A 23,175-nucleotide genomic window follows, 5' to 3' on the forward strand; every position below is an offset into this window, starting at 1 on the left:
ATATTTTCGCAATGACCGCCTTGAAAACCCGAGCCCCGCCCAAAATTTGGGATGGGTTGGGCCTAAAATGTCAATCATTTCGTCCGGGTTCAGGCCAGTTCAGCACTTGGTGGCGTCAGAGGGGGGCAGAATCCATCGCACATACCCTCCACAAAGCAAAAGAAACAAAGAACAATTAGATTGGATAATTTTTTTCAATAAATAAGTGAGAGCCCTACTACTCCATCTTCCTCACAAATAAAATATGAGAACTATGGTTTGCTTCAGGCTCGGTCGCTCAAAACAAGTTAATTTGTCGGCCTCTGGCTGGGATGGGCTTTAGTTCCTGCAGGCCCGGGTCGGGCAGCGTTCTTTTTAGGCCCGATTTTACCCCTACTTGGAACAGTTTTGATGTGCCTACTATGTAGTCGCTTTGATTTAAAAAAGCTACATAAATCCGTTAAAATAAAACGCATAAAGGTTAAACAATTGAAACTTCTATGGTCTAAATTCTGCAGCACCGTTTGGACTGCGCACATTCTACAGAGCACGCTTCTTACGGTACCTATGGTTTTGATCCATCTCCAGTAAAGCTGTTAAAGCAGATGTCCCTTTCTTGCCTTGCAGTGGTGCCATTGGTTCAGGAGGATATGAAAGGAGAGAATTCAAGGCCCTCAGTGGGGTGCCTTTCTGTAGTGGAAAAATCCACACACACACACAAAAACAAAATCAGATCAATGCAGCAAATGGTACCAATTTTTAAAAAAAAACAGTATGCTTTTACTAAAAATGAGGGTAAAAAAAATAATCTGACAGTTGGTAGCTTTAAAATCATGCCGTCGTATACCAAGCATAGCGAAAGTATTCGGCCCCCTTGAACTTTTCAACTTTCCCCCACACCTCAGGCTTTAAACAAAGATATAATATTACGTTTTTGGGTGCAAAACTTGCAACAATTTTGGCACATATATGAAGTGGTATTTAACTTTTTAGATGGTTTATACTTTTCTTTTTCTTTGTAAAATTAAAAACTGAGACGTCAAAGCAATATTTGAAAAACTGAAGCCTAGATGTTTAAGCATAGATGGTTAAAAACATTGATAAAGTCGTGGGTTCTGCAGGAAAATCATATCATCAGGGCCACAGGTGACAGTTTGGATGCAGGAAACAAAAAATCCTCGTCTTTAAAAAGAAAATAAATAATAACTGAAAATAACTGACCTAACTAACGTTTCTATGTAAGCTGATATCGCCTTAAGCATGAATTGCCCCCACTTTCCACATATACTCACTCTGATTATCCTGTCAGAGCGATGACGTCGTCGTATGCGGTTGACTCCTTCAAGGAAGCGGATGAAGCTATCCAGCGGAGCCCAGTCACAGCTACCTCCCATTCCGGTACTCGATCCCTCTCCGTATACATCCCAGTGTCCGTCTCCATCAGCTACACGTCGAGATCCGCCAGCTGGAAGCACCAGGAACCGTGTTCTCCAGAACTTAAGTGAGTCGATCAAACTGGCAGAGGAAGAAAGTAAAGTCAGATTTGGGGTCAAAAGTATAATTCTTCCTGCATTTTAAACACTGCAGCTTTAAATCTGGTGCAACTTGGGTTGTTTTTTCACAAAAGTGGATGGTCGCAAGGGTGTCGGCGACAACTTCAGACGCGCACCACCCTTTCCGCAGATCCCCCCAGCTGAAGTGCCCGTAAGGGCTCAGAATGCCCTCCCCTGAATCAATTTCCAAGAAAGAGTAAAAAAATGTGAATGTGATCTTGACTCTGGCCACCTCACACTAAGGGGATATGTCTCCGGTATATATCAAACCATCCATCATCTGCACCACTTATCCTCAGTAGGGTCTCGGGGGTGCTGGAGCCCATCCCAGCTATCTTCGGGCAGTGGGCAGGGGACACCCTGAACTGGTTGCCAGCCCGTCGCAGCCCACACAGACAGACAATCACACGCTCATTCACACCTAGGGACAATTTGGACTAGCCATTAACCCACGGGTGTCCAACTGATTTTAACTCGGGGGCCACACAATAGAACAAACATTCTGTCGGGGGCCGGACTAGTACATTAAAGAGAAAGAAAAAGAGGGATAAAAAAATGAGAGAAGGAGGGAGGGAAAAGGAGAGAGGGCGGGACAAAGAAAGAGAGAGAGTGAGAGAGCGTGAGAAACAAAAAAAATAAAAAGAGAAGTCGTGAGAGAGGGGGAAAGAAAGGGAGCGGATGGAAGAAATCCAAAGAGAAATAGAAAGACAGAAGGAGAGAAAAGGGAAAAGAAAGCGCGAAGGGTAGGAAGAGAAAAGGAAAAAAGGAAAAAAGGAAGTTAGAGCAAAGGAGGTTAAAAGATAAAGAGACAAAAAGCAACAAAGGAAGAGAAAAAGAGAGACACAGAGAGTGAAAGAGACAGAGTGGGAGAAAAGGGGTGGAAAAGAGAGAGAGAGACAGAGTGGGAGAAAAGGGGTGGAAGAGAGAGAGAGAGACAGAGTGGGAGAAAAGGGGTGGAAGAGAGAGAGAGAGAGAGAGAGAGAGAGAGAGAGAGAGAGAGAGAGAGAGAGAGAGAGAGAGAGAAAGAGAGAGAGATACAAGTACAGTGTCTTTGTTCGAGGCACCTTTCTTTGGCAACATCAAGTTGACATATTTCAACCTGCAGCTTGTGTTTCTCTTGCGCTTCTCTGAGTGTTGTCTCGCGGGCCGGATTCAATCCCTTAGCGGGCCTGATCCGGCCCGCGGGCAGCCTGTTTGACACCTGTGAATTAACCAGACATGCATGTTTTTGGAATGTGGGAGGAAACCGGAGCACCCGGAGTAAACCCACGGGGAGAACATGCAAACTCCTCACAGGAGGTTCGATCTCATGACATCAAAACTGTGTCGCACACGCGCTAACCACTACGGCTTGTACGAAAACAAAGTTGCGTTTTTCTCCTTAAATTTACCCATGCATCTTTCAATCAAATGCGCTTTGCAGTCAAGAATTTAGAGTATTTATAACACATCATTCACATATACCTGAAGTCCTCAGAACCCGCAGAGCAGATATACTGGTCTAAATAATTCCATTTATATTCCTCTGGTCTTTCGTGGCCAAACTCAACCCAACAGGAAACAAACTGAGCATCCGCATGTGGGGGACACAGGCTGTAGCTGTACTGGATTTGACGCGACTCACATGGGTACCTACAACAGACAGGCAACTCTCTTGTGCATCATTGTAAAGAGGACACATGTACAAAATCCGCTAGTGAACTCACTTTGGCAAGTATCGGGTGACAGTGAGCATCTTGTCTTTAAGGCAAACTTTATGGAAGGTTCTACCCATACTGAGCCAATAAACTGTCTCCTCTTCCTCTCCTCGGCGCATTGATATCAAACCTGGAAGAACAGAATAGTTTTACTCTGTAAATATAATTAACATTTAAGAGACAAACACAGAAATCATTGCAATTGAATTTTGGTCTGTTCTGCTTTTTTTGAATGATAATAATTGTGAATTTGATTCTTAATCCTAATTAATGTTTTTATCCATTACTTAATGCCCACTATATAGTTGTATGTACAAAGTTTTCTTATGTGAATTTTATATCAAATCTATTACGTGATTATTACTAATAATAATAATACCATTATTAATAATAACCCGAGAATGCCACTGTTCCAAGAATGACAGTGCTCGTCTTGGGACCAAGATCGGAGGTTCGATTCACTGCTCCTGTGAGTTATACGTTAGTGGGCAAGACACTAAACCCCTAGTACACCCAATAAGCAGGTAGGCACCCTGCATAGTTGTCGCTGCTATCGGTGCGTGATTGTGTCTGTGAATGCACATTGCAAAGCGCTTTGGGAAGTCTTCAGTGACTTGAAAGGAGCCTCATAAATGCACACAATTTACGATTTAAGTGTATTCTGAAATAGCTATTGACTGGTGTTATCTAAATATTTGATCAGAAATTCATCAAGAATATTTCATTGCAACATTTTGAAAGACAAAGTCTGAACCAAACCTACAGTTGACAATTTAACTCTAATGGTCAATTATTGGTTAAATGCGTAGTCCTTAGCAGCGGTATTTGGTCCCATGCTCATCTAAACATTGGGTCAACACTCCAAGGACACTTTTCAAATAGTTGGCTACCAGTTTAAAACACAAATCTTTTTTTTAAGTATTCATGGAAAGCAATAAACCTTTTTACTGAGTGTCAAATAGAAACATGTGATATTAAATAAGGTCACGGATTCTGATTGGCTGATTTTGGTGTACAGTAATCCCTTGCTGTAACGGTATACCTTTTGTGGTTTTGTTACTCATCATGCCTATTTCACTGCATTTTGATTGGTTTAGTCAGTTAGTTCTGCCGTTTACCCACGCTTTATTGAATTTCTTTATTTTGACATTCAGAGCATTGGGCAGAAATTGCATCACCTACACACTCACCAATTTTTCCGGTACCTTCAAAGGAGGAACAATTTTTTTGATGACTAAAATAAAGTCACTAGCTAGCTGCGAGCACATACTTTGTGCTATTTTGAGGTGTACATATCCATGTTCTATGATCTTTCTTTGTCAATGGGCTGGTATAAAATGAAATGAATTCTGTCATTGTGCTTCAACGGTACACGCGAAGCTTGGCTACATCACTAGTGTTGACAAACACAGAAAGGGCTAGATGGGTGTTGTGTAAAAATTAAGTTCAATAAGAAAGACAAAAAAACGAAAGAACGTACCATATGTATAATACTCATTTTAATAATATCGATTGCCTCAAAGCAGAGTGCATTCAATTTTTCAATCTTAAAGACTGCTGATATTTTGATTTTTGTTTTACTTGTTTTAATTTATATTTCTTGCGTTCTTTTCAGGGGATCCGTGCAGCTTTCCCAAGATTTATTTTATATTTCTTCATTTAATGCGTGGTTTAAAGAACCAGACTGCTAAGAAACAGGGCAATGGCAACAATTTCAAGCATTTTCGAGCATTTCACCCAAAATTCAAGCAGTTCCCTTAAAGTTAAAGTTAAAATTTAAGCATTTTCAACGATTTCAAGCACCTGTACGAACCCTGAATTTAACTGATTTACCTGGTCCATACCAGTTCTAAGCCAGCTGCTAGGCGCCAACCAAGGGCGACTTAAGCCATTCTGCCCCTGCAGCAGCAGCACAGGGCCCAGACGGGCTAGAGAGATCCGCGCTTTACAATGTGCTTCACACTTTTCCCTTTTACACACTAGCTAACCGATAGCAGCATCAGCAAAGCAAGGCAACTACCTGGTATTGGGGGCATTAGGGATTCAGTGTCTGGCCCAAGGACACGCCGACATATAACACGGAGGAGCCAGGAATCAAACTTACGACCTCTTGATCTCAAAACGAGCACTTTAACCTCCTGAGCCAATGCCGCCCCCAAGACATATAATAATTGTAAAACATTTTTTTTTTAACTTTGTACTTTGAGGATATTGCCTATCATGGGTCATTTTTGGAATGCAAAACCCGCAGAAAACAAAGGATTACTGTACTTTCACTAGTCATTTTTAACAGACAAAACATTTCTGAAACTTGTTACCTCTAGTGTATAAAGGGCTGCTGCCAAGAGAAGCAGCCACAGAGGGTTGCCGTTTCCTCTTGTTAGACTGGACAATTATCTGGTAGCCTTGCATCAACCTCTGACAGATGAATTCTTCAAACACCTGAGTAGCATTCATCCCCGGCGACTCATCTTCTCGCCTAAAAATAATGAGGCTTATAATAGTAGTCACAAAAACACGATCTTCCTAAACCAATACTGTAAATGCCCATTTTTAATCGTGATTACATAATAAAATGTTATTTAAAACTTTATTCTTGAAATTTTGCACGGATATGCTAAGGAACTATAGTTGAGGTACAATTGGGTAAAAACTGAGGCCTGCGAGTACCTCTCCAGATCACCGTGTGGCAGTAAGTTATAGCATCCTTCAGTGTAGTCATTTTGTAGAATTTGCCGGTCAGGGAAGTAGTCAGTTGTGAGAGGAAGGCAGGCAGGCGTGGTCAAAGATTTCCAGTCAACCCCCACAGCGCAACAAAAGCTGGGAACTAATCAGACAAAGGAATCGGTACAAACATCTCGATATAAAATTAGCAGAATAATTGAAAGGGCAGCCTTAAAACACCCTAAAGGTATAGACCAAGGGTCTAAAACTCACGGCCCATGGGACTATAGTCTGAGGTGCCACCCATAACATGAAAGTTCAATATACCGTAAGTGCAGCCTAGTTTGATATGGATGCTTCCACCGTGCTAACTAGACTAAATTGTTGAATTATTAAAAAAAGACAATTGACAGAGGGTTACTAAATCATTTTAGTTCAAACAGATATAAATCTTAATGTCTTCACCTTTTTAAGACTTTTGAAAATTGGATTTGAGATGTTTTAAAGCCAATTAAGGCTTTTTTTAGAACAATGAATTCAATGCCTTTTAAGACTTTTCAAGGATCCCGGAAACCCTGTTAATAACCCATTTCTACCCTCTGATTTCAAATAAGACTGCAGAAAGGGGGATGGAAGATCGTCACAGCTCTTAAACTAAGACTTAAATGACAGTGAACACACCTTGAACATAACTTATGTCAAGTTTCTGCCTTTGAACCAACCGTGTTAAGCACATTTTCCCTGCTTCATCATTGTTATAAAACAGAACTTTGCTGATGTTGCTTCTGTCATGTTATCAAACTAGACTGCATATAAGATTTAATGTTGCAGTAACTTATTCTGTGAGAAGCCACATTGAGTACAGGAAAGACTGTTGTAGCCCAACTGGTGGCCCCCAAGTCAATTCAGTTTAAGACCCCTGGTATAGACAGTTACGACGGGTAAATTAATTAAAGAACATGATATAATAATTTAGATAAAAGATTAATTTATCATTTACAAATGTGACTGCACCCAATGCAAATTAGTAAGAGACGTTTTAGGGGCTCGCCAAGTAGAGCACTCTACTCATTCCCAACAAAAAATACACACTCGCCCTCTAACCCTTTTATGGAGAACACTACTCATGAAATCAATGTATGTTGCGTGGTGGTCACATACACCAAGCCCCCAATTGGCAAATATGTCTTTTGGCAATATTTATGTAAAGACTAGATAAAAACCAAATCTGCAAAGTGAGTGAATGGATTCAAATAATCACCAGGACTACAACTACCACTAACCCAGAGCCATAATAAGAGCAAAAAAAAAATGTGTTCTTGTGTTTCCATTTGAAAAGTTGTACTCTGTTGGGTGTTATCTCTTTGCAGAAAAAGAACCTGTTCACAAAAGCCAGTACCTATTGAATAAGGTTCAATTGAAAAAAAGGGAGAATCCATAACTTCGTAAAAAAGCCATTGTGCCACCAGAAAAGATATTCATTTATGGAATGATTTAAAGTCACAACCCTAAAAACCAAACCTAAAAACATATATTTATATTTTGCATTTTAGATAAATATACTAAAGAATATTGATATATCAAGAATTTCTTTGGATAATATGCTATGGGAGTCATTAGCGATACTATTATAACTTTGAAATGTTATTTATTTGTTTTCTAATTTTTCTTTGCGGGGTAAGGTAATGTTTTTATTTTTTGACCACGAATATTTCGAAAACTTTCAAGGTGTAAGCACTCAAAGGACTCGACTTCAGCCTCCCGTTGGGCACATGTATTATATGATTGTATTAGACAGTTTTCTTTTGTTAATTAATGATTGACGTTTTTTTTGTGCAGTACCTAAATAAAAATCCACAAACCAATAAAAACAATAATAAAGAGCTGCTATTAACACACAACATAGGTGTGTAATCCGTTTCAAACTTACAGGTTCAGACTCCTCCTAATTCATTTGAAAAACTTACTTGGATTGGCACCGTTGCGCGATGAGTCTTCAAAGTCAGAGGCATTACTTGTTGCTACAGAGATAAAAGCAAATTTTAGACCAGATAACGAGCTGCAGAGATGGACAATAATAATTGTGAACTCTTTTATTGGACCAACGTTCAAGCACTTTATGCATTGTGACAGTTTACCACCGCTGTTGGCTGAACTTTGAGTGCTTTCTTCCATCCCTCCACTCATGTAAACAATGTTTTCATCTGATGGCGGGCAGCCCGTTTGTCTGAAACAGAAGTAGTTTGCACTTGGTCTTTTATTTTGCAGAAAAATACATTTGACAAACTAAGATGACTTTGTCTTGCTGTTTATTTGAGGAATGCGAGTTTCACATATCAATGAAAATTGACTACTTAAGGAGCCTGGATGCCAACAACATGTTCTGAATTTCTGTGTTAAAGCAGGTAGCGTATTTTCCGGACTACAAGGCGCAGCCAAAGACCACAAATTGGCCAGAAATTTTAACATGGGCTTTATATTCTAGTGTGCCTTATATGTGGACGAAATTCTAAATGTGTTACCATTTTTGTGCAATTATTCATCAGTAAATAAAATCCTACTGCTGACCAAAATTGCATAGCAATTGTGGCAACGGCGCTCAAACCCGCTAGCAATGGTAAAAAGGACCGATTCCTAACCACCAAGCCGCTGGGGACACAATTGCATACGGTATTTCAACAACCATAGTGTGCATTGTGTTTAAAGGTGTAGGCTGTGGCTGCCTTACAAAAGCAGGGACAAGCATACAAGTGTGCATATTTGAAAATACAGCAGGAGAAAAAATGACTTTGCTTGTCGTATATTTAAGTACTTATAACAAAGTAAAACAACTTGTTGGATTTTTTGATCCGGCTTCCTCCACTTGTGAATCTTCAATTCTGTTGCGGCTGCTCGATTTCCGTGTTCTTCCGTATAGCGTAGAAATCAACACACCATGGCGGACAAAAACACGGAAAACATTTAATGGAGGAAAAGGGAGTTTTTGGATTTAATAAATCTTTGGGGAGTGAACTCTGTTCAGCCTCCAGTTGCACAATAGCTTTTATATTGCTAGATATGCTAAATCCATGAGTACTTCTGCAAACAATCGACGCATTTCGTGTGACGTCATGTGCCGTTCCTTTTGAAGCTATGCAAGTGTATGCAATGGTGATCAGTTATATATTCTAACTGATGAATCAACGCGCAAATACGGCAATTTTTTTTTGTGTGCAACCCCAGCCCTCACCATAGTTTTAATTCCATGCGCCTTATGGTCTGGTGCAACTTATATAATAATAAATAGAAAAAGTTCACAAAATACTTTTTTTAGGGGTGCGCCTTATAATCCGGTCAGTATTTTATTGCGGGAAATACAGGAATTATTCGTTCTACATACACAGATTCTAATTAAAAAATTTTAGCACTTGATAATTTGCAACTTTATCCAACCTTCCAGAGGCCTCCTGATATGCAAGTTCCAGCAGATCCGCTGAAGTGTGGGCAGAATCTCTTTGGGAGCCATCTTGCAACTCTGCAATGTTTTGCCTGGTCTGGTGGTGAATTTGAATAGCTTCTCCAAATGGATCTAAAAAACAAATGAGACTTGAGTTCAGTGTTTTAACCTTGTCCTTTCAAGAGGGGACACAAAAGCATCAGATAAAGATACACAATTGGGCACACCTTTCTTACAAAAAAGAAAAAAAATCAATACTATTTGCGAAATGCATCCACAATGGACAAAATTATGTCAATATTTCAAATAATTCAATTGATAAAAATGTTGAGATAATGGAAAAAGTGATGGTGGGTGTGAAAATAGATGTTTTTATGTTAATGAAGTAGAGCTCACCAACGGGGAATGTGTGCATCCAGCGCCTACGGTTAGACGTGAGCTTTATGGGCAACCGGGTTGGCGTGAAGGGGTTTATAAGCGCCCTCTGGGATGTGTAACCAGCTGGATGGATGAAAAGGGTGGACTCAGCACTTCCCACCGCAAACCTGGCGGGGGCGCTCGAGTCTCGTTGAGAGTCTCCCGCCTTCTCAATCAAATCTGGATAAAGAACGAAAATGAATGCAAAAGAGAATTTTGGATTATTGAATGTGTATTTTTTTGATTCTCTGACATTCAACCTACCTTTCGTACACGAGTATCCTAGAGAGCTACTGACTTCGTACACCATAGAGGGCATCCTGGGTATCAGAAGCATGTTGGCTACATGTCCCAGACTATCATCAGATGTCAGGCTATGCTGTTCATCACCAACACCATAACACAGAGGAGGGGATGTGCCTATGGCAGAAGCCAAGTCCACGGAACAAGAGCTTTTCTTCCCACTTCTCTCTTTACCTCTACCAGTCCTGTAAGTAGAGTTACAGTATATAGAGTACAATATTTCTGGCAAACATTGATGCAAGTGTCGAGTATAAATTATACTATGGTATAAAAAGTATATAAAAAAGGAAACACACCTGCTATTTGGACTTTTCTGAATCAGTGAAGGACCAGGGAGTCTAAAAACTTGAGAATCATGTGCATCATAGTCCACTTGTATTGGCAGGCCGTTTTCACAATCCTTTTGTATACACAAAGCTGTAACAATAAATTTTAAAAAAGGTTGGAGCACAGAAAAAAGTTAAAGCAAACTGTTGCATATTTTAGAACTTACTTTGATCGATGCCTTTCTTTTGTTTTTCAAAATGATGCTGAAGGAAAAATTAGATTTTGAGTTGAAACATGAGATTATACACTATAGAGTTGTGAAATTCAAGTAAAATGTATTATTATACCTTGTGACCAGCAAGTTTAATCCGGGGAATGAATGTATTACAAGAATGCTGACTTTTGGAGGTATAAAAGCTAAAAAAGAGCAAACATTCAAGAGAACGATTATTATTTCAGACCATAAAACTGTTTAATTATCCAAATGATCAAAATACACTCTTGCCTATGATTGATCCAGTGGGGTAGATTATAGTCATTGCCTGCACAACCCTCAGGTGTTGATTTATTATGCAACTAGGGAGTAAATGTGAAGTTAATAAATACAACTGGTTATACAGTATCTTTGGCTTTTACCTTAAAGAGTGGTACTGCGTGTAATGGTTGCTCTCCCATACACACCAAGTCCACACCAATACCTATAATATTATTTCTTTGTGTAAGACTCTTTACATTAAAGCAAAGTTGAAAAATTCAAACACAATTATTAATCAAAAGAGACAGGTACAAGAGGACGAAATAAAATCCCTATTTAACCTATTCTCACACCACTGGGAAGGGAATAAATTAATTATCTAACCACATATTCTCCTCATGAGCATCCAACAGGAAATTCACTTTCAAATAGTATACTATACAAAAAAAATTAACAGCAAAAAAAACTTGATGTTCTGAAGTTCTCTATCAGGTCCTTGCAATTAGATGATTTTTCATTCATTGGGAGACATCAAATTCAAATGAAAGTAACTGGCTTCAACATTTAAAATGTGGAGGATTGTGTTTGTTTTAGAGTTTATACTTGCCATTGTCAATCATTCGTTGCTTGGTAAGAATCATTAGAAGACGATCCACTTCAAAAACTCCCACGCCCGGCGTGATGACAACTGACATCTGACCAGTCCGGTCAAAGTTGCGATTGATATAATGCTTGTCAAAAACTAAAAAATGAATTAGAGAACATTAGTTTTGTGGATGTGGTTTGAAAAAACTGGGATTTAATTTGTAATGCTGAAACCTTAAATTTTCCATGCTATTTTATAAGACTTATTTTATGATCACAGTATCCTGAGTAAGGCTACCACTATCCTTAAATTTTACTCCTCAATTTAGCAAAGCAAAGCCTGAACCCACTGTAAAGCAAGGAGTAAGGGGGAAAAGTTAGGGACCCAAGCCTCTTTTCACAAAGTCAGGTCGGGAGCTAACTAGCTCCTCTCAAGCCACACACGCTCAGCATTACCGACAAGCAAGAAGCCATTGTGGGAACGAAAAAAAAAAAAAAGATGGGTGGAGGGGGGTGGGATCGGAGGGGAAGAATAAACAAGAGTGAAGCGCAGTTGTGAGTACAGTACTTGTATGCTGCCATACTTCTTTATTTTTCAGGATAAACACTACCATTTATTATCATAACCGGTTCCAATTTTTAAGTAAGATGAATTGAGAAAAACATAGAAGAGCAATTGTCGTATTTTACAGCACAACAAACTCAGTTCGAAATGTCAATGTGGCAAGCAGAAAGTATGTTTGCAAATCCTATTGGAATTATTCCCTTGTCCTCACCAAAGAAGTGGAAAGGGTGGTAAACAGATAAACAAGACGGAGTGGGTTGTTCTAGGACAAGGGTGTCAAACTCATTTTAACTCGGGGGCCACACGATAGAACAAACATTCTCTGGGGGGGCGGACCAGTAGATTACAGAGAAAGAAAAAAAGAGAGAAAGAAATAATAAAAAGAGAGGGAGAGAAAAGTAGAGAGGGCGGGACATAGAAAGAGAAGAGAGAAAGAGAGATAAGAGAGAGAGAGAGAGAGAGAGAGAGAGAGAGAGAGCATGAGAAACAAAAGCGATAAAAAGAGAAATAATGAGAGGGGAGGGAAAAAAGAGGGAAACAGAAAGAAATTCAAAAAGAAATAGAAAGAGAGAAGGGGGCACGAGAGATGGGGAAAGCAGTAGAGAGAGAAAGAGAGAAAAGGAAAAAGGAAGAGAGAGCAAAAGAATGTAAAAAGACACAGAGAGAAAAGAGGAACAAAGAAAAAAGAAAAGAGTGAAAGAGAGAGAGAGAGTGAGAGAAAAAGGGAGGAAGAAAGAGAAAGAAATACAAGTACATCGTTTGTGAGAGGCACCTGGCTTTGACAACATCAAGTGGCCATATTTCAACCTGCAGCTAGTTTTTCTCTTGCGCTTCACTGGGCGTTGTCTCACGAGCTGGATTCAATCCCCTAGCAAGCATGATCCGCCTGTTTAACACCCCTGTTCTAAGAGGAAGTAATGGGAATAATTTTTAAATGACTTGAATATGATTCTTTTAATAATAATAATAATAATTTCCTTTGTATTGTCATTCTTTGTAAGAACGAAATGTCGATACACCTGACCCGTTGTAGCGAGCCGATGCAGCCGCAGCCAACAGAGGGCGCCGCCATTTTACCAATGTTATAAGTCTTAGGTATGACTCGGCCGAGGCGCGAACCAGCGACCTCCCAGTTTTAAAGCGGGCGCCCTACCATCTAGGCTACTGAGCTGGTAAGAAGGTAATGCAAAAAAAACCCAAACATCTTTATAACCATCACATAGATGGCGATAACTAAAGGATCCAATAATCATTTTTGACATCTAAACTGTTTTCCCCAGTCCTTTAAAAAAGAAAATGGCGAGGTACTAGGCTATAGAAGAATTTTAATGTCCATCTGACATTCAAACTCAATCACTCCTACCCCCTTTTTAGCCCACTTCCAGTTAACCAAACTTTGCTAAATTGGATCACATTTCAAATCCGTCCCATCCTTTTCAACCAGGTTTTATGGAGGAAACCCTGCAAGTGAGACATATTTTCAAAATGGATCTTGATCAAATTCCCTATGTTATGAGAAAAATGGTGATCCCCAAACTTCAACCAATATCTCGTACATTTTTCATGTAAGGAGGTGGCATGTCCGCACCAACATTAAGCAATCATTGTTTTGTCCCCAATATTATGTGGTAACTCAAAAAATAAATAAAAATCGATCAGTCATCTAGCGTCGCAAAAAGGGTTAAATAGGTTCTCTGCTGAAGCACTGATGATGTGACCAATGAGATTGGCTGTGCATTGTCCCTGTTAAATGTGAGAATCGTGTTTGGTTCTTATTTGGGCCCTAACAATGCCAACCGCAAACATACACCCATGTGTATTTACACTTTTTTCCCCAGACAATTAGTATACCAACCATTGAAAGAAAGGTTGATGGCTTCCAAGTAGTTTCCCTGAGCAGAAGTTGAATTATATCCAACAGGAAAACCATCTGCAATAAAGAAAGAAAAGTTTTGAGTCATTATACAGTACAACATTCAGATGAAAGTCTGGGCTTTAGTCCCCGAAGTGTCACCTGCTTCTTTAAGTCGCACCAGGACAGGATATTGAATAAAGAGATTCTTGACGGTGACTAATAAGGCAGTCCACTCATCACGCCTTTCATTCTGAGCCACGACTCTGATAACAAAAGACATGTTTCGTTCCTATTCTGCCGCCACCTCATTAATATGAATACTTTGTACCTGTAAAAGTCCTCATAAAAACGTCCTTCGTGATCTTGTTGGATCGATGCTCTAATACTCTCAGGAAATTCATCTGTGAGAATGAGGACTCATTACTGTATTAATAACGTGCAAAAATGGAGATGATGAGAGGCTCACCTTTCGATTTGGCATTGTAGAACGTACGTGAAAAAAGCACAACTGTCACTTCATGACTGCAATTTTTATCCTATTAGAAAAGAAAATTATCACATATTATGTCGCTCACTGTGGATAGAATATCGCCGAACAAAAAGAAAACTCACAAACCTTCCACTTTCCAAAAAGGTCTGATAGGAAACCATTTACAGCCTTTTCAAAATATAGGTCACCTACAATTGAAAGGCTGAGATGAGACTAAATCAATTGAAAAACATGTGAGGTGTATGGTGTAAAAAAAAGGTAACTAACCATAAATGTCAAAGTCCCACATCTCACAGCTCATTTGGATAAAGATGTAAACCATTGCAGATGTGGATCTGAACACAACCTGGATCACAAGGTAATTAGGTTTAATATTGATGTTTCACTTTGTTGATTGTACTTTTACTTAATGTGAAATCTATGACAACAAATAAACACAGGAATTTTTTCCTGCCGCAAATGAGATTTGGGAACTGATATTCTGGGTAAATATGCTTAAGGCTCAATCTCATTACTCCCGCTTCCCCTCAAATTTGCTTCTTACTCTAGAAAAGCATGTTCCAGATGAGGTTTAGGAAATCTGTATCCTCAGTAAGTGCAGAGTAAGGTGGAAAAAGTGAGGAACAGAAGCCAATCCTGGAGCGCCCTAGCTCCTCACTGGCCAAGCCTCTTCAGAAATAGCAGGCAGCTCAAAACAATAATGGGAGGGAAAAACAGTTTTAGGTGTATGTTGTGTAATGGAACATTAATTCCTTCGAGTCAAGTGAAGTCATGTTTATTTGTCTCATCTCATCTCATTAGCTACACCGCTTATTCTCAGTAGGGTCGCGGGGGTGCTGGAGCCCATCCCAGCAATCATCGGGCAGTGGGCAGGGGACACCCTGAACTGGTTGCCAGAAAAATCGCAGGGCACACGGGGACAGACAACTCACCCGCTCATTCACACCTAGGGACAATTTGGACCGGCCAATCCACCTGAAAGGCATGTTTTTGGAATGTGTGAGGAAACTTGCATAGCCCTTAATCACAAGGAGTCTCAAAGGGCTGCAAAGACCACAGATTATTGCAAACTATTATTACACCATCCTTTGGTCTAAAACCTACATTAGGGAAAGGGAAAACTGAAAAACATGGAAAGGCATCTATAGTTGTGATTTATCTATGTGATATTTGATCCTGCATGTACATTGCGAATATATTTGTTGATTTGAACAATACGTGTGTAAATCTGTTTGAGACAAATCTCCCCACGTATACGTGTTAGGTAGGAATGATGGTCATATGTAGCTTACATTTTTACCACTAGGAAATGCTACCTTAATAATTTTCATGGCCCATTATAAATGTGCACAATTGATACATTATTTTTGAACTGATACACATTTTGTGGTGCCTTTTCTAGGTGTAGCATGTAGCAAACAGCTGGCAAAAGAATACATAGTCAAGGTAGTAATCGCCACAAATTACCTGTATTTTAGACTGGAGTAATCAGACTCTCCCATTGTAAAGAGTTGGATTTCTTTCTTAATTTTCAGCATGCTGTGCTTGGATTTGTTCCATTTTTTGGCCACTGTTTATATTTTACATTTACTAGCCATTAATAATTAAATCGTCAAGTTTATTTGTATAGCCCTTAATCACAAAGAGTCTCAAAGGGCTGCACAGACCACAGATTATTGCAAACTAAAGACTATTATGACTAAAACCTACATGATGGCAAATAATATACATATTATCAACATATAAATATAGGTTATTCATATGCTATTCTGTAACTTTACACACAAATTGAATTAGAAAAAAGGCGTAAAAAATAAATTTTAAAAAAAATTAAGGAAAAAGAAATACAACAGGAAAAGGAGAAAAAAGAAGAGAAAAATGCATGGGGAAAAATAATTAGCTAGTGAAATAGAAACGAAGAATAAAAAGAAGGAAAGGAATAAAAACAAAAACAAGAAGAAACACGAAGAAGAACAAAGCTCCAAGAAAAAAAATACAAGAAAAAAAGCTTGAAAAACAGACAGAAAAGAAGAAAAAAGAAAGGACAAAAGGACAAGAAAAAACAAGAAAAAGCTCAGAAAAAAAGAAGGAAAAAGAAGTCAATAGCTGAGAAAAGTAAAAGGCTATTAAAATAAACTAAAAAAAAGAAAAAAGGACAAGCAAGAAAGAAAAAAAGAAGAAGAAAGCAAGAACAAAAAAAGTAAAACGCTAAGAAAACAAGAAAAAAAAATAGAAAAAGGGGAAAAGAGAGGAAAAAAAGCAGGGGAAAAACACAAAGTAATGAGAACCCCTGTTCTTGATCCAATTTGAGTCTGCCCTTTTTCCAGGCACCGTTCTGCTTCAACTGCCATACTCCAAACGTAAATATAGCAGCAGGCAGCAGCGTCGACGCCGTAACTCAACTACGTCTAACAGCCAGGGGTCATTCAGCGGCGAGGATCGCATTGGCTACTATTGGGCCTACAACACTATGTTGACTAAAGCTTGGAGAACCGGACTTCTGGGTGATGAGAAGCTGGCTGACCGTCTGCTGAAAGACTTTACGGACTTCTGTGCTAATAAGGACAACAGACTGCTCGGCTTCTGGGAAATCTGCCAGGAAAAACTAAATACCAGCGCTCCCTAAAAGCATTTCAGTCCATTTTGAACTGTGGCAGTGGTTCTCAAATAGTGACACAGGCAACCCTCGGGGGGGTAGGTGTCAAATATCCGTCAAGGAGGGCGCGGGCGCATTTGACTTTGGGGAAGTTTTTTTTCCTTTCTTTCCCCAAATAAAGTGAAATTGTACCTCCACTACACTAGGGCGCAGTGGCGTTCTCTTTAGAAGAATGTTTTGTTTACATTTAGCCTTCACGCAGAGCATTAAGAACACCGTACAAGCATTGAGTATGAAGTATAAGCACGAAGTGTAACAAACCCTCAAGTGACCCCATGAAAAATATATTTAACACAGATGCAAAGACAGACAAAGTGAGTTGGGGTAAAGAAACAAACAAGTCTTCTCACTGAAGCTAAGACGAGTAAGTTTAGTTGGATTTCTTAATTTTCAGCATGCTGTGCTTGGATTTGTTCCATTTTTTGGCCACTGTTTATATTTTACATTTACTAGCCATTAATAATTAAATCGTCAAGTCAAGTTTATTTGTATAGCCCTTAATCACAAAGAGTCTCAAAGGGCTGCACAGACCACAGACTATTGCAAACTACAGACTATAATTACACCATCCCCTGATGTGAAACCTACATGAGGGCAAGGGAAACCTCAACATGGGGAAAATTAAGAAACCTTGAAAAGGGGCCACACATGAGGTGACAAAATGTGATGTTGTACAGGGAAAAACACAAAGGGTGGTTGCCGTGAAGACAAGGGAAACATAAGAGTGAATTGCAGTAATTGTCTGTTGACATAATTATTTATTTTGCACCATACAATTTATTGTTGTAACCAGTTCCAATGTTGTTTTGAAGTGAGTGAATTAAAAGAAAAAAAAGGTAATTGTGGACCTTACTCTGGACAAGCATGTTCCTGATGAGGGCAATGAGATTTGGGAACTGATATTCCGGGTAAATATGCTAAGGCTCAATCTCATTACTCCCACTTCCCCTCAAATTTGATTCTTCCTCTAAAATAGCATGTTCCAAATGAAGGTTAGGAAATCCGTAACCTCCACAAAGCGCTGAGTAAGGTGGAAAAGTGAGGAACATAAGCCCCCTCTGGAGCAGTCTAGTTTTTCACTAGCCATGCACCTTTAGAATCACCGACTGGCTCCAAACAATCGAGGGAGGAAATAAACAGCTATATTTGTTCATGTTGTGTTATGGAACATAAATTCATACAGATTGTGATATTGGACAAGGAAAAGCACAGGTCTGTCGCAAGTTGAGGAAGAATTAACAAGGGTGAATTGCAGTACTCGTCTGTCAATACAGTTTGTTGTTGTAACCAGTTCCAATATTGTTTTGAATTGAGTGAAATAAAAGAAAAAAAGCATGAAAAAATGTAACATGTTACTCAAACGCTGCTCAAACTGATGTGATAAGATGGAATCAAGTTCTTAATTCCTAGAGAGGAATCGATCCCTTGTCATCACCAAAGAGGTGGATGGGAAAAGAGAAAGATGAACAAGACGGAGTGGGTAAGTGAAAAAGGAAGTATTGGAATTGAGCCTAAATTACACCTGAGTTCATAAATATCAGCAGGACTACCAAACTATGACTTTTAGTAAAATGAACTAAAGAGATTAGACCAAAAAGACAATTGATGAAAAGAAAAAATGCTTTTCAATTTTTTTTTAATTTTCTAATTTTTCAAGTGAATTACAGTACTTCCTCTGCATGAAGCAAAGTGATACTATATTTAAGGTGTTTAGGAACTAGTTTCCCCGTTTTTGTTTAAGTATAGTCTCCATCTTACCCTGGTGTCTTCACTGACATAGCCGCAAGTCACTTTCTCTCCCTTCACCCACAGTTCACTTGCCTGGGACCTAGCACACCACAAAAAGAAGTACACTTGAATGAAAAAAAAAAGAAAGAAAGATTGAATGTACCTGATTCCAGCGTACTCCACTTTCTGTGACACATAAGCGCATGTCCTCACCTACAAAAATAAAATTCAATACAATTGACAAAATAAACATCAAAAACCTTTGAAACCCATACCAAACTCTTTTTTAGTCTCCACATGTCTCCCCTGCCAATGTACTGGTCCTTAAACGTCAGTTCCATTAAGTCCAGAGTGACGTCCTATAAACATGAACATATCGTTATTAGTTTCAGTACATTCACAAACTGTCATGGCCTTTTTGGTCAATTATTACAGGCTCGAGGCGTCGTTGCTACATCCTACCCATGTTTGTTATTGACGTTCACTATGTTTTGTGTACTGTTACCCGATGCTAAATCTATTGCACCATGGTCATCCTGGAAGGAGGATTACCACTTGTGAGGCACCTACTCAAAGTTTCAGATTTTCCTCAAGTTGAGGTTTGAGTTTTTCCTTGCCCGCATGTTGGTTTAAAATCAGGGGACGGTGTAATTGAACCTGTGCAGTCCTTTGAGACATTTTGTGATTAAAGCCTTTACAAATAAATGTAACTTGACTTAAAATGCGTTTTCATGGGATATTTAGTAATAGACTAATATAAGTTGGCTAATTTGACCACACACCAGAGACCTCTATCTGCAAAAATAATCCATTATTTTCCTTCTGTTATTTGCAGCACTTTCTAACAGCTTTTTCATTAAATCTTAATTAAATACTTAATAAATAAAATGATGACAAACTGATCTAATATCAGTAGCATCCCCCAGTTATTTGGGGGTTTAGGTTCCAGACTATTTCCAAAATAAGCACAATCTAGATTTATAAACATATGTTCACATCCACATTATACACATAAACACAAGTAGGCTAAAATAAAATCAACAAAAAGTATTTCAAAACACTGAATCCATTTCTGTGACTTGCTTAAGGGAACAAAAAATTGACGGAAACTATGATGGAGTAGTGCAAGTATACTTTAGTACTTCTTTTGAAGCCATTAGCTAAAGAAACCAAAACAAAACAAACCTTTGGGTCAACAATGTTAACAATGACATCTTGATATGCACGGAGTCTGAAAGCTTGTGCCACAGCCTGATCCACACTGATGGTTTCTAAAGAGGAATGGAAAATGAAGGAATTTAAAGTATTGGAAAGTAAATAACTATATTTCTGTCACAGACCAATCGGGCTCAAATTGATGACAAAACATTGTTTTTATAACTACAAGTGTATTTTGTGCTGTATTATGTCGCATGAATTTCAATTTCAGTCAATTGTAGTTGGTGTCTGAATTACATTTAGTGATTAGTAGCATTATATATAAAACAAAATTAATCTGGTATTATGATAAATATTATTGATGATTGTTATTATACCTATGATGTGACTTATATTGTCATTATTTTTGGTATTATTGGTATCAAATAATCTAAGTGAGCAGAGGCCTTATACAGTCAATAGATGGGTAAAGCTCATAATTAGGCTTGTTATTATTATTAAAACAATTATCGTGACTATTATTTTTGTTGATATTATTATTATAATTGTCCACTATATGTCTATTATTGGGCAGAAGGGCGGCGTAGTGGTTAGCGCGTGTGAGGCACAGTTCTGATGTCATGAGATCAAACCTCCTGTGTGGAGTTTGCATGTTCTCCCCGTGCTTGCGTGGGTTTCCTCCGGGCACTCCGGTTTCCTCCCACATTCCAAAAACCTGCATGTCAGGTTAATTGGCTGGTCCATTATTTCCTTAGGTGTGAATAAGCGAGCGAATTGTCTGTTCCTGTGTGCCCTGCAACTGGATGGCAACCAGTTCAGGGTGTCCCCTGCCCACTGCCCGAAGATAGCTGGGATGGGCTCCAGCACCCCTAAGACCCTACTGAGGATAAGCGGTGCAGATAATGGATGGATGTCTATTATTATTATATTGTTATCGTGCTGTCGCCATCATATTATGCAAATTCATTGCAACCTGGATCTATATTTATAAACAAACAATGAGGCTAATAAATATGTTGGTGATGAATGTGAAAAACAAAAACAAAAAACACTGGGGATCAATCACATAGATATACATCTTAAAAAGAACAAAATACAGACATGTCCTGCACATCTAATAGTTAGGGAAGACAAGTGGGAGCTTGATGCTGGAGGCATCTTGCTCAAGCTTCCATGCCATGTGTTTTTAATGCACAGATCAGGACACTTAATATTGGGTGGTTATGCTACCTGTGGGCAGACCCCCTATAACAGCAGGTCCAAAAATACTTTTATGATTGACAACACACACCACAAAATAGTCAGTTCTCACTATGAGCACCCATGAGAATTATTGTTATTATAAGAGATACTCTTATTAAATATTATGCCGAAAATGTATGGCGACAGCAATGATGATAATGATGACGGTGAAAATAGTGAAGATGATGTAGTGACTGCATCCACAAAACCAATGTTTATATGGATATTCATGAGGTGTTTTTACATGTATATACACAAGAGATCTAGCTTTAAAACTCAAATATTAAGAAAGTTTAGGGGTGGGATTAAATAAGCATATGTTTCTTCCTATTTCTTTTCGGACATGTACGTTAACTTTTTTTGGTGTTTTTTTTTTACTTCTTTTGTTTTGACATGTTCAAAATAAAGTTTGATTCATTCTTTCAATTTGAAAAAGCTGAGAGAAAGAGAATGTTCTTAAGATAAAACTCTAATAGCGGCAAACATGATTTACAGGAAAGGTTTCAAATGGTCGACATACCCTTTTGAAGGTCTTCTTTTAAACTCTTCACTTGGAGCAACAGCGGACTGCACATTTTAAGAACAACGAGAAAGGCCGTAAGCTCACGTTTGTTGGGAATAAATTAAAAGCTCTAGTAACTCTCTACTTATGGCATAAGTTTACCTAAACTCATCTGTGGGATGTGCAATTTCAATGATGTCCCAGAGGCAGATCAGGGGGAAAACCTTTGGATTAACCACCACCTCATCATCTGGCCAAAATCAAAAATAATATTAGATAAAAACAATATAATAATACGTGTGATGATTTTAACTTACCGTTTCCACCAAAACCTTTCTTGTGCAGCACAAGTTTGTAGGATTTGTTGGTCTTCATTGTGTAATCTTTGATGAAACAAGCATAATAGGCTGATCAATCATTTTATTGGGCACATAGCATCACTAGTATACATACAAAATAATGTGTTTTTCAGTTAATACAAGTAATCAGGTATACCTCTAAATGCTTTGGCACACATAATCAGATGTCATCTAAGTGAGAGCTAGTTTGTTGCTTTTAATACATGAACTACTGCATAAACTTGGATGCCAGTAAAGTTACAATATGACTGTGACCATTGTACGGTTTTATGAAGGTGAGAGCCTAGTTACTGGACTTAGAACTGATATTTAATGTAGCCTAGCAACAGGGTTGGGTAGGGTTACTTTAACTTGATTACTTTCAATTACTTTTAGATTACTCCAATACCAAATATGCTAATAAAAGACAAAAGAAACTAAATATGAATAAAATTATGACTCACAAAACGTGGTAAGCTTTCTCTCCTGGCTTAGATCTCTTTGATCTCCGGCAAAACTAACATAAAATGCGACAGAAACAAAATGAAAATAAATTCAAACAGCTTGCCATCATCATTTTGCCGTTTCATGTATTCAGTTACTCCCCAAGCCTGCACAAAATTAAGTAATTTTATTCATATTTAGTTTATTTTGTCTTTTATTAGCATATTTGGTATTGGAGTAATCCAAAAGAAATTGAAAGTAATCAAGTTATAGTAACCCTACCCAACCTTGCCTAGCAATAAATGAAGAGGAGTGTATAATTAAGTAAACATCCTAACACACTGGTTTAGTTATACGTCCAAATAAATCACGTGTCATGATTCAGTTATATTTAAAGCTCTGCGAAAAGGAAGATTTCGTCATCATTTAAATGCTTACCAGTTTTAAATGTCACAGTCGCGTTTTAGTTAATATAATTGTCATAACAAGTTGCAAAGATAAATGTTTTCATCCATTTTATTTCTTCTTTGTTTCATAATGGGTACAGAAAACGTTTAAGTGCATTTACCGCCATCTATTGGTAGGGAGTCTGAACAATGACGCACCAGTGGAAATACGGGGTAAAACAATACAGAATTTTAAATTCTAAATGCCTTTACATCATCGTCACTAGTGATGTCGACTTCAAGAATTATTTTTTTTCAAAAATATTTTCACGTTTCACTACCTTAGTGAAACCAAAACTATATAGATATATAGATTAAGCGTTTCTTTTCTGCTGTTTTGCTTTTCCTGGACGTCATTCCTCTGGTTTTCGATTC

General features: G+C 38.4%; 1 protein-coding gene across 3 annotated transcripts in view; it reads right to left on the reverse strand.

Annotated features, from left to right (window-relative positions):
- Nucleotides 1–22,872, reverse strand: part of depdc5 (DEP domain containing 5, GATOR1 subcomplex subunit) — a 37,529-nt gene extending 14,657 nt beyond the window's left edge. For 2 of the 3 annotated variants that reach the window (XM_088346990.1, XM_088346983.1), the window contains exons 1-31: nt 22,068–22,085; nt 21,890–21,955; nt 21,735–21,822; nt 21,591–21,637; nt 19,856–19,941; nt 18,946–19,029; nt 18,834–18,883; nt 18,701–18,770; nt 14,554–14,632; nt 14,413–14,474; nt 14,263–14,332; nt 14,125–14,197; nt 13,956–14,059; nt 13,797–13,871; nt 11,399–11,533; nt 10,953–11,014; nt 10,822–10,892; nt 10,664–10,733; nt 10,543–10,579; nt 10,346–10,466; nt 10,011–10,234; nt 9,726–9,926; nt 9,326–9,461; nt 8,032–8,120; nt 7,861–7,914; nt 5,900–6,056; nt 5,548–5,708; nt 3,239–3,359; nt 2,997–3,164; nt 1,272–1,494; nt 545–669 (exon numbers count right to left, since the gene is read on the reverse strand). In XM_088346990.1, coding sequence (XP_088203116.1) covers nt 545–669; nt 1,272–1,494; nt 2,997–3,164; nt 3,239–3,359; nt 5,548–5,708; nt 5,900–6,056; nt 7,861–7,914; nt 8,032–8,120; nt 9,326–9,461; nt 9,726–9,926; nt 10,011–10,234; nt 10,346–10,466; nt 10,543–10,579; nt 10,664–10,733; nt 10,822–10,892; nt 10,953–11,014; nt 11,399–11,533; nt 13,797–13,871; nt 13,956–14,059; nt 14,125–14,197; nt 14,263–14,332; nt 14,413–14,474; nt 14,554–14,632; nt 18,701–18,770; nt 18,834–18,883; nt 18,946–19,029; nt 19,856–19,941; nt 21,591–21,637; nt 21,735–21,822; nt 21,890–21,947 — 3,101 coding nt within the window. In that variant the 5' untranslated portion in view covers nt 21,948–21,955; nt 22,068–22,085. Of the gene's footprint in view, nt 1–544; nt 670–1,271; nt 1,495–2,996; nt 3,165–3,238; nt 3,360–5,547; nt 5,709–5,899; nt 6,057–7,860; nt 7,915–8,031; nt 8,121–9,325; nt 9,462–9,725; nt 9,927–10,010; nt 10,235–10,345; nt 10,467–10,542; nt 10,580–10,663; nt 10,734–10,821; nt 10,893–10,952; nt 11,015–11,398; nt 11,534–13,796; nt 13,872–13,955; nt 14,060–14,124; nt 14,198–14,262; nt 14,333–14,412; nt 14,475–14,553; nt 14,633–18,700; nt 18,771–18,833; nt 18,884–18,945; nt 19,030–19,855; nt 19,942–21,590; nt 21,638–21,734; nt 21,823–21,889; nt 21,956–22,067; nt 22,086–22,792 lie in introns of those variants that run through there. The other variant, XM_088346998.1, reaches the window with a different exon arrangement.
- Nucleotides 22,873–23,175: the final 303 nt, after the last annotated feature.

The sequence above is a fragment of the Urocampus carinirostris genome, chromosome 1, assembly GCF_059441175.1.
Source record: "Urocampus carinirostris isolate Australia breed hairy pipefish chromosome 1, RoL_Ucar_1.0, whole genome shotgun sequence".
Lineage (NCBI taxonomy): Eukaryota > Metazoa > Chordata > Actinopteri > Syngnathiformes > Syngnathidae > Urocampus > Urocampus carinirostris.